Source organism: Leuciscus leuciscus (genome assembly GCF_965113295.1).
Source record: "Leuciscus leuciscus genome assembly, chromosome: 10".
Taxonomy (NCBI): Eukaryota; Metazoa; Chordata; class Actinopteri; order Cypriniformes; family Leuciscidae; genus Leuciscus; species Leuciscus leuciscus.
Window position 1 is genome coordinate 7,710,872 of NC_138734.1, and position 11,253 is coordinate 7,722,124.

An 11,253-nucleotide genomic window follows, 5' to 3' on the forward strand; every position below is an offset into this window, starting at 1 on the left:
TTTATTTATTTATAACATGTGATATAGTTAAGTAACATAACATGACGGGAGCTATTTTGCTGAATATTCTCACGATTGCAAATGTTACATTGATTTTAGTTCAATAAACAAGTAGTTAATATTAAATTATTTCAATTACTTAGGTTAAATATTACATATACGTATGCAATATAATGTGTATTTCCATCACAGGTTTGGTCTTAAATTTAATTCAAAGTGGCATTAAAAAGGTCTTAAAAAGTCTTAAATTTAACTTGTTATCTGTAGACACCCTGTATTAACTGGCCGGAATTTTGAGATCGCAATAGACGTGAAGGACTATAATGCGTTAAGAGCTCGCTCAAGTACTGCGGAGCTAAACCATTTAGTGCTTTGTAAGTAATCAGCAGTATTTTAAAATGTATACGATCTTTAATAGGAAGCCAGTGCAGTGTTGACAGAACCGGGCTAATATGGTCATACTTCCTGGTTCTGGTAAGAACTCGAGCTGCTGCGTTTTGGACCAGCTGTAATTTGTTTATTAAGCGTGCAGGGCAACCACCCAGTAGAGCATTACAATAATCTAGCCTTGATGTCATGAACGCATTAACTAATTGTTCCGCATTTGTCATTGAGAGCATATGACGTAATTTAGATATATTTTTAAGATGGAAAAATGCTGTTTTACAGATACTAGACACGTGACTTTCAAATGAAAGATTGGTATCAAAGAGCACACCCAGGTTCCTAACCAACGATGAAGACTTAACAGAGCAGCCATCAAGTGTTAGACAGTATTCTAGGTTATTACGTGAGGGAGTTTTTTGTCCAATAATTAGAATCTCTGTTTTTTCAGAATTAAGTAGTAGGAAATTACTAGTCATCCAATTTTTTATATCAGGTATGCATTCCGTTAATTTTGTGAATTGGTAAGTTTCGTCTGGGCGTGAAGAAAGTCCTACTATTATTCCTTTCAATAATTTGTTACATTAAGATATCACAATGCAGAAGAAAAGATCTGTCTATACTTGCGTTTCATTGTGACTTTTAAGGCCCTGTTCTAAACGGCACACTTCATGTGCATCTGTGGTGTACCACAAGACTGCAGGGTGTCCCATTTGTCATTTTAGGTTTCAGAAGGAAGCAGACTTACACCCGACAGACAAAGCAGCGTTATGTCATGAAAGCGTGGAACTGGAGAAAGACGTCGAAGGCCTAGGGTTCCATTGGGACGGGCTGTGTCTTTATTAAAACAAATCTTTACATAGATTAAACCAATAGGCCTTTATCTCATTTCCTGGTTTTGGAACGTTCGAAATCACCAAGCAGTGTACTCGCACTTCCGGTGGTTAAGTAGTTACACCTTTAGATGAAAAGCAATTTAATCAAACCATTAAAATGGAATCAAGAAAACAAAACAAAAAAAGAAACTTTTGGCAGATGCGAGAGCGAAGTAGTCCAGTGCAATAACCGGAAGACGCCGTACACTGCTTCACGGCTACTTCCAGCGTTCTATTGTGTTGTGATAAAGGCCTATACAATATCCCTCAGTTTCACAGACAAGTCTTAAGATAGTCCCAGACTAAAATGTATGTTTGAGCTGTTTTAACTAAAAGCATCTTGCACTGACATATCTTAAAATATGTCAGTGCCATTGTTTTGTTTCAAGATGCACACCAGTCATGTTTTTTCTAAGACACGTTTATTAAAGCTACTCAAATGCTCTAATTTAACTAAGGCCTAATCCTGGCTTACTCTAAGCCCTGTCTGTGAAACCAGGCCTAAACATTACATTTTGTATTTTAGCAAATTATCTGTAATCTACTGACATGATTTTAATTCTGAAACATATTTCTGCTTCCTAGATTATTTGATCTTTTTTCCAAGATGATCCCTGCAAGTTTCGGCCAGCTGTTGGCTAAAGTGAGCAAGCTGAGGACCCACCTGCTATTTGCTCCTTCATACTTCACTACAGCACGGCTATCAAATCAAAACTCTAAACCGCATGAAAGAAACATTCTCCTGATGGGTCCTCCTGGAGCAGGGAAGACCTGTGTAGGGTGGATTCTGGGACACAGACTAGGTATGCCTGTTATTGATATAGATGACAATGTTCTCGAAAGGACGTGGGGAATGAGTGTGGCAGACAAGCTCTCTGAAATTGGTGGTGATGGTTTTATTGAAGAAGAAGGTAAAGCAGTGTGCAGGTTTGCAGCCACAGGAAGTGTCATCTCTCTGACCGGCTCCAATCCCCTGCATTCGGACGCCATGCGGCACCTGAAGCGCTCTGGACTGGCCGTGTACCTGGATGTGGACACAGAAGATATCATGCAGAGACTCTCTCGAATGAAGGTGAACAGGATTGTGGGTCAGGATGCTGGTGTTTCTATGAGAGAGATATTACATTACAGGAAGCAGTTTTATGAGAAATGGCTAGATGCGAGAGTCCTTTGTGGGACGGGAGACTCCGTGGAGGACGTGGCTGATAAAGTCCTGAGGACTCTGCTCAGATATGAGGATTCAGAATCAGAGGTGTTTGTTTCAACGAGGAGCCAAATGTCAAGTGACCCCAAGTTCTTCAGTGATGTCGTCATAGAGGGTCTTGCACCAGATGGAGGGCTTTATGTCATACCTGTCAAGTATCCCGTTTTGGCCGGGAAAGTCCCGTATTTTACCCTTCTTTCCCGCCGTCCTCCCGTATTAGTATTTACCCGTAAATCTCCCGTATTTTAACCTGCGTTATTAAAAAAAATTTGTTTACGTTTTAAAAAAAATAATTTTTTAATAATTATTAAAAAATAATAATACCCCGGGCCCGGGCGGAGTAAAAAAAAACAAAAAAACATTACCAATCTGAGCTCTGTCACTAGTCTCGCGATAACTGCCACCTGCAGTAGCCTACTGTAGGTGGCAGTTGTCGCGAGGTTAGTGTGTGAGGTCAGATGATGAGTGACAACGCGGGAAAAAACAGAAAAAAAAAATACAACTGAGACGAATGATGGACGCTACGACCTTCTCGGAAGGCACTCCTGCCAAAAAATCTAAAATCGCATGTAAATACTGTGATCAATGGGAAGGTGAATTTAATTTTCTGAAGAGGAGCAGGGTGGGGGACAGTCACGCGTTTTGCAAGTTTTGTAACTGATTTTAGCATCTCACACGGGGGAAGGAATGATGTTTCTCAGCACGAGAAATCCGCCAAGCACAAGCGCGGGCTAGAGGGACAAAAACATGCCCAGGCGATGTCAGCATTCGTGACGAGAAATGCCACCGATGCAGACCAGGTCATACGTGCAGAGGTAAAAATGGCAATGCTGTGTGCCAAAAACAACATTCCTTTCTCCTTCCACGATGACTTCAACAAGTGTGTAGCTGACATGTTCCCGGACTCTGCTATTGCACGAAAATACTCAACGGGAAAAACTAAGGCTACTCAAATCATCAAAGGTAAATTAGCTAACATACCTATCTTTCTTACTGCTGGGCTACTGTACGTTTGCTAAAACGGTATCAAATGGGTTTGAAATGTGTTTGAATATTCTAACATTTGAGCATAGGCGTTGAGTTCGGTGGGGACATGGAGGCGCCGGCGAGTGAACTGGAGTTTGTCTCATAAATGAACCGAAACTCAGCGTATAATGCACATTCCCATTCACAGCGTATTTAGACACATTTAGACGTCTTATGAATGACTTAAATGAACAACTAGCCTACTAGTCGACTAGAAAAAAAACTTTTAGTCGGAAGCAGCCCTTATTCCACATATTTTCTGTGTTGAGCGAGCGACCCTGCGCGAAAGAGAGAAAAAAATGAATGCGTCATTGTACCCAGCACTTCTGAAAATGCGCTTCCGAATGCGTCTCTGTACCCAGCACATTTCAAACCAAACTGACGCCCATGCATTTGAGCATTAACCCATGGCATGTGTTGTAGGCTAACTTACTAGCTAATTACTGGACACTCAACAGGTGCCATAGCAGCAGAACTAGAGGACGAGTTGGCCAAAACATGCCGATCTCAGCCCTTTTCACTGATGTGCGACGAATCGAACAATAGAAAAACAGAAAAAGAATTCGTCATCCTGACTAGACTCTACGATGAGGCCACTCTGCAGGTCTCTACAAGATTCCTGGAGATGCCTACATGCAATGTAGGAAATGCAGAAAATCTGTATGAAAAGCTTAGTGAAGCATTAAGGTAAGGGGAACTGCACTGTGTTGTTGACATGTTTAGTAGATTGTATTTAATTACAACCTTACATTTTGTCTGAGACGTTTTGTGGCATTTTTTTCCTGTTTCCAATAGAAAAAGAGGCATCCCATGGGATAACCTCCTGATTGCCTTTAACTCTGATAATGCGAGTGTTATGAAAGGCCGCCATAACTCGGTCATCAGCAGACTGAAGACCAGCCAGCCCCACGTCCAGGACCTTGGCTGCATCTGTCACCTGGTACAGCTGGCCACTGGCTGTGGCATCAGAGCAGCCCAGGTACCAGTGGAAGACATCCTGGTGGGGATATACACCCACTTTGATAGAAGGTAAATGCATACATATAGGCCTGCTATTTCTCTCACCTAATGTTGTGTGTTACAATGTAACAACATTGCATGTGGCTAACTCATGCACAAGGTAGCCTTGTAGGCCTGCAGTTCATATTCTTCACACACACACACACTCACAATTCCAACCACTAACAGAGTAATTTTCTATCTCTCAGTGCAAAAAGATGTGAAGTCTACAAAGAGTTTGTAGACTTCACTGATTCAGACCACCTGAAGCTCCTCAGGTACTGCAGCACCAGATGGCTGAGTCTGTTAACCTGCATCCAGAGGGTGCTGAACCAGTGGGATGCACTACAGGTAGGATGGTAACTCCACTCAGCAGATATCTACACAGTTTACCATGCTATATTTCAATTTTAACCATGTATTGCCACCCTGTATCTCTATGTACTGTAGGCCTACTTTAACAGTCATGAAGAGGTGGAGAGGAGTGTTAAAGTGCGTGATCTGGCAAGCCATCTGCGTGATCCAATCGTGAAGACCTACTTCCTGTTCCTGAGTGCTGCCCTTAAGCCTTTATCTGAATTTAACATTGCCTTCCAGGTGGGTGTCAATGATATTGAGTGAATGAGTGAATAATAGGATATAACTAAATGTTTGTGCTTATTGTAGCATTCTTATTTCACTGTTATTTTGTTGTGACCATTGATATTATCTGCAGTCAGAGGGAATACAAATTCACAGACTTGAAGAGGAGATGTGCAGGCTGATGAAGAGGATCATGGGCTACCTCATACCAGCCAGGGCAATCGTGGCTGTACCTCTCAGGGAGGTGGAGTATGGAGATGGACATCAGTTGGCTGATGAAGATCTTTTTATCGGAGCAGACACAAAGGCATTCATGAGAAGCGCTGAGCTCCCTGTGTCAGCCGAGAAGAAAATCTTTCAGTGAGTATATTACCCAGTAGTTATATTATGATATCATCTTTTAACAGTATGAGAGTATAGGCTGTAGTGTGCCTAAAATATTACCACTAATGCATTTTTTTCACTCTTATGCTGTTGTAGAACTGTGAGAAGCTTCTATGAGGCAGTGCTTAAGAAGATGTTCTCCTCCTTTCCCCTCGACCATCCACTCCTGAGGGACCTGAAAGTGCTGGACCCTGCAGCTCGTCTTAACATAACTCCAGGGACAGGTAGATAATAAAAACAGTTTCCAATAGGCTTTATGCCCAGCTCCACTACTTACCCTAGCAACCACCCTAGCAATGGTCAGACACACCTGGATTAATCAGTTTGTCCAATAATGTAAGACAGGAAATAAAGGAGCTGGCTTAAGTTCAGGAAGTAATGCAGTTGTGCATAAAGCCTATTGATATTAGGCAAGGCAAGGCAAATTTATCTGTAAAGCCCATTTTTTTCAAACAATTTGTCTCAAAAGGCTTTACATCGCATCATAACAACATCCTCTGGGGACAGTTCCCCATTGATAACCAAACAATTAATTGGCACAGTATACTTGATACTTGTTTAGATCTGCAATGTTCAGTCAAACACTTGTTTTACTTTACAGTGGAAAGGCTAGGGGCCCTGTTCCCTCAGTTGAGGTTGAAAGAGGATAAGATGAGAGAGGAATTCACAGACTATCAGGTGACAGATAGTAAGCAACTCCCCCAAGAAGAAAGAATCGACAGATTCTGGGGCCTGGTAGGAAAGGACATGAGGTTCAGTGAGCTGCCAAAACATATGAAGGCTTTACTGTGCATTCCCCATAGCAATGCAAGTTCAGAAAGGGTGTTTAGCATGGTACGAAAGATTGTTACAGAGAATAGGATGACGTTAGACAACAGAACTGTTTGCGCTCTACTCTCATGTAAAATTAACCACTCTGGCCCAGCCCACAAATACACTCCTTCCAAAACAGTCTTAAAGAATGCAAAGTCTGCTACAAATTTGTACAACAACTCACTAAAAGAGTAAAGAAAAGTTATGTGAAATGAAAAGGAAAAACTGTAAAACAAAAACAATATGAAATGAAAAGAATGTGTGGAATGAAAATAAAATGTAAATGTAAAGACAAGCAATGTTAAATGAACAGAAAATATGCAAATAAGCCTTTCAATAAAATGCTCTTCATATATACCCTTTTGTGTTTTCATTTAGGATATAATGAATGTTCACAGCATGTCAATGTCAACAAAGGTAGGCCTATCATTGGCTTCATGCACAACGGCACTACTTCCTGAACTTCAGCCAGCTCCTTTGTTTCCTGTCTGCCATTATTGGACAAACTGATTAATCCAGGTGTGCCTGACCTCAGTAGTCACAACAACAATAATCAGACACACCTGGATTAATCAGTTTGTCCAATAATGGCAGACAGGAAACAAAGGAGCTGGCTGAAGTTCAGGAAGTAGTGCAGCTGTGCATAAAGCCAATTGTAGTTTAAAAGTGGTGATTTTAGCTTTCTTGTACACCTGTCTTAAAATGTAAGGGATACTGGAGCTTGGTTGGGGTGGTGGGACTGCTCGCGGTGGGCGCCGGAAAATTTCCCTTATTTTCAAATCCAAAACTTGACAGGTATGCTTTATGTACCAAAAAAAGGTTTCCCCAAACTGGAACCTTCAGAATGGTTGAGAATATCCAGCCATGCCACGAGAGCTGTGGCCATACTGGAAAACTGTATCCATCCTATGGATGTGTCCCCTGTAGAATTGAGCACAATGGTGTGTCGTGCTTACGGCCAGAACTTCGCCGATCAGTCGGTTGTGCCTCTAAAGCACCTCACTGATCATCAGTATCTTCTAGAACTCTTTCACGGCCCAACTGCCTCGTTTAAAGACCTGGCACTGCAGTTGATGCCTCAGCTGTTTGCCCACTGCCTGCCACAGATGTGCAACTACCTGATTCTAGTGGCCACATCTGGAGATACCGGAAGCGCGGTGCTGAACGGCTTCAGAAATCTTAAAGACAGTGACCGGGAGAGGATCGGCGTGCTTGTGGTTTTCCCTGAGAACGGAGTGAGTGAGATTCAGAAGCTACAGATGACAGGATTTCAGGAGGGCAATGCCAAGTCCATCAGCGTCCTGTCCAATTTTGACTTCTGCCAGAGGAGCATTAAACGAATGTTTGGGGACTCGAGCTTCATTTAGCTGTGGAATATGCCACGGTTCTCAGCACCGCAAACTCGATAAACTGGGCCCGACTGCTCCCTCAGGTGGTCTATCACTGCTCGGCGTACATGGACCTGCTTAGAAATCGCACGCTGACTTTCGGAGACCCCATTGACGTGTGCATCCCTACCGGAAACTTTAGCAATGCCATGTCAGCCCTGTATGCCAAACAAATGGGAATACCCATACGGAAGGTGATCTGTGCATCCAATCATAACTGCATCATATCCGACTTCATCGCTAGTGGCAAGTATGATCTCCGCAACCGGAAGCTGCAGGTTTCAAACTCTCCTGCCATTGATATCCTGAAGTCTTCCAACCTTGAGAGGTTCATCCATCACGCTTCCGGTGGGGATGGAAGTCTTGTCAGAGATCTGTGTTTGAATCTAGAAAGAGAGCGCATCTTTAAAGTGTCGGAGACTTTACGGCAGAAGATAAATCTGGAACTTCAAGCTGGTTGGTGCTCTGAAGAAGACTGTTTGAGGGCCATACAGGAGGTGCACACTACAACAGGCTTCATAATGGACACTCACACAGCGGTTGGGAAAGTAGTCGCCGATCGTATACATGACAAAACCTGCGATATGCTCCACTGCACACCACGGGAAGTTTGCTCCGGCTGTCTTAAAAGCCCTTCAGTGTCAAGATATCCCACCGGATCCTGTTGAGCAGTTGGATAAACTCTGCAGCATTGGAGGCCGAGAGCAGATGCATGACGCTCTGCTGAAGTGCATGGGAAACAGTGGACATCATCCACATAAAGTATGTCAGGCTGACTATAACAAGCTCACAGATGAAGTAGAAACTATGATACAAGACTCATTTCTGAGAGTCCAGTGAAACCTGCAGTACCTGCACATGTCCACTTGATGGCAAAGTCTGTCAAGAAACCCCAAACATTATACTTCCATCAAATCTAAAGTCATGAGATATAGTTCAAATGCTTTTCATGTAAGTCCATAAACTAGTCTTAATTGTATGCAGCGCCGGCGGTATGGGGGGGCATTAGGGGGAAATGCCCCCCCAAATGTCTTTTATGCCCCCCCAAATTGAATTATGATATAATTTACAAAATAATATCAGTTTAATTTACATTTTAGTGAGAAATAAAAAAAATATGTCTACAAACTGCTCATTAGCTGAAAATATAATAAAGCTTAGCCAACATAAAACCACAGTGAGGAAACCCCCCTGCCGCCCCCCCAATCACTTGCACGTTAATACATGAATGAAATGAATTTCAGTTGGCGCAATATTCCTGGCTGCATTCAAAACAAAGCAAACAGATGAAAACTGTCCAAAAATGGACATTAGAAAATGGTTCAAAACCACAGTTTCTCCTTCCACGTCGATTAACGATTCTGCTGACCCCATACAACAAGACAACGACAACAGCCCGGCTAACATTTGTGACTCCGTGGCCGAGTGGCCGGCGGCCGTGAATGGAAGGACGCTGTTCTCAGGAAGTTCCAATCAGCTCACAAGCGGCGTCTTCAGCTCTTCTAACTGCAAATTAAATTTAAAGTTTCATGCTGGCCGGTTGTTAGTGTATTTATCTAACTGGCATTATGTACTGTCAAAGTTCACTATATTGTGTGTGTTGTCACGTTATGTTGTGATGATGAGACTAATAATAGTTTAGTAGGCCTATTTAGTTCAGTTTTGCGCTGACCATTGTCCTGAAATGTCACTCCCGCCGTGGAGAAACAGTTGTTTTAGCCTATATTTTCTTGTAAATGGAAATTGTAGAATAATCTCTGTGTATGTTGTTGGTGTTTTTAATTTGTTTTGATGAAGGTAACTAACGTTACATGATGCTTTTTTAATAGTAGGCTACTGTGAACGCTTATGTTAGAGCAAAGCAGAATAAAGATGTGTAGCTTTTTCTCTCTCTTCCGCCAGTGAGATAGCAGTTAAACTACTATCCTGACCTGTCAGTGAGAGACTGTGAGCATGTTCGTTAGCTTTGTTTATAATAAAGCTGTGGTCAGAGTCGGTCTTGTAATTTTTTTGTATAGGCCTATTTAACCCTTATTTAATCAAATTTCTTAAGAGTTGCACGTCTTGCAACAATGTGTAATGGTTTATGTGTTTATTGTATGGGTTGCATCACTTCATGGTAATAGCTAACAGAAAAGGCAGTAGCAATAATAAATATAGGATATCTGATATCCGAAAAAAAGTCCCCATACCTAGTGCCATTGAAAATAAATGCCCCCCTGCTGAGCGCAGTCTGAAGCCGGCTCTGATTGTATGAATGAATGAATCAGGGATGGAAATTAACTTTTTTGTCCACCGGCCACTGTGGCTGGTGGATTTCAAAATCTACCAGCCACTCAATGTTTTTACCAGCCACTTTCTTGTTTTTAACCGACAATGTGTAACTGCATGTGGAAATTAATACTACAAGATCTACAATACTTAAGCAGTTTATTTAATCTCAAGTCTCAATGAAATACTGACATTTTCTCTTTCTCTCTTATATATATATTTCTCTTTTTTACCTGGATGTGGCATTTGAATGATTCGTGGTCTTTTATGGCTTCCAGTTTTAGGTTTTTAGTCCCAACAATGAAACTAGGGCTGGGCGATATGGACCAAAAGTCATATCCCGATTATTTAGGCTGAATATCGATATACGATATATATCCCGATATTTTTTCTGCAAAGTGAGAGCAAATGTTCAGTCAAAGTCAAAGCCAAATATGACATGTCACAAGTAGTTTTATTGAAACCGGCTATTTCCACACACACAAGTACTGTCCCCCTTTACTTAACATAAATTGTAAGAATATGACTAATAGTAAAGACTAGTACTAATAAATAAACATTAGGCCTATGCTAAAGCTATTAAATAGCAGTTCCAAACTAGTTTTTGTTAATACAATGTTGGTATGAGCCACTAGAGTCATTTAAAAATATAAAAAATAACACAAAGAAAAATAAAGTGGCATTTTGGGGTTAATATGGAAACGACAGTTACCATGGTGAATACACAATATTAACAATAACTGTTAATGAACCATGGAAAGTGCTCCTGATGAATAGTATGAAAATCATCCCTGCATTACTTTTATTTTGTGTAATTTACAACGTAACGGCGTTGCATGCTCGTAGTTTATTTTGCACTTTATATACAGTGAGGCGATACACAGCGCGCGCCGCCGCATTTGCGCGTGCATTTGAAGAGTGTTCGCTATGAGAACAGGATAACGGCTGACGTGACAGGACAAGAAAGCCCGTTTTTCTGAGGTGAAATACTTTATTTCAGCGTACACTTATGTCCTCTAAAAGTGTCCGCCGTCTGTGTGAAACAGTATATTTTTATTTACCCGCCACGGTGGCCGGTAGGTGAAGCGAATTTACCCGCCACAACACAAAATCACCCGCATTTGGCTGGTGGCGGGTGCTAATTTCCATCCCTGGAATGAATGAATGAATTCATTCATTAATTGTACTTTATCATAATCTCTCAGATGTTTTATTAATTTAGTGTTGATAACTTTATTAAAAAAGCCTGTTTATACTGATAGTGGCTTAATTGCTGGCAACAGCAAACAGTCTACAGTTACATAATGAAATATTACTTGGTGGAATT

General features: G+C 41.5%; 1 protein-coding gene and 1 pseudogene across 2 annotated transcripts; both read left to right on the forward strand.

The window, feature by feature from the left end:
- The first annotated feature begins 1,104 nt into the window (after positions 1–1,104).
- LOC309508501 (threonine synthase-like 1) lies at positions 1,105–8,604 on the forward strand (annotated as a pseudogene). The gene is made up of 2 exons: positions 1,105–2,604; positions 7,074–8,604. The product of its transcript is annotated as a threonine synthase-like 1 (transcript).
- On the forward strand, positions 3,340–6,220 carry LOC309508424 (uncharacterized protein). The gene is made up of 7 exons (XM_082183056.1): positions 3,340–3,426; positions 3,948–4,176; positions 4,285–4,518; positions 4,698–4,839; positions 4,939–5,085; positions 5,204–5,430; positions 5,551–6,220. The coding sequence occupies exons 1-7, from the start codon at positions 3,357–3,359 to the stop codon at positions 5,684–5,686; spliced, it is 1,185 nt and encodes a 394-aa protein (XP_082039182.1). The 5' UTR covers positions 3,340–3,356; the 3' UTR covers positions 5,687–6,220.
- Positions 8,605–11,253: the final 2,649 nt, after the last annotated feature.

Bases quoted from the DNA above. Each gene is read 5' to 3' on its own strand.
- LOC309508424 (XM_082183056.1), top strand. From the start codon at position 3,357: ATGTTCCCGGACTCTGCTATTGCACGAAAATACTCAACGGGAAAAACT. The intron at 3,427-3,947 runs GTAAATTAGCTA...GACACTCAACAG, and splicing joins GGCTACTCAAATCATCAAAG to GTGCCATAGCAGCAGAACTA. The intron at 5,086-5,203 runs GTGGGTGTCAAT...TATTATCTGCAG, and splicing joins AATTTAACATTGCCTTCCAG to TCAGAGGGAATACAAATTCA.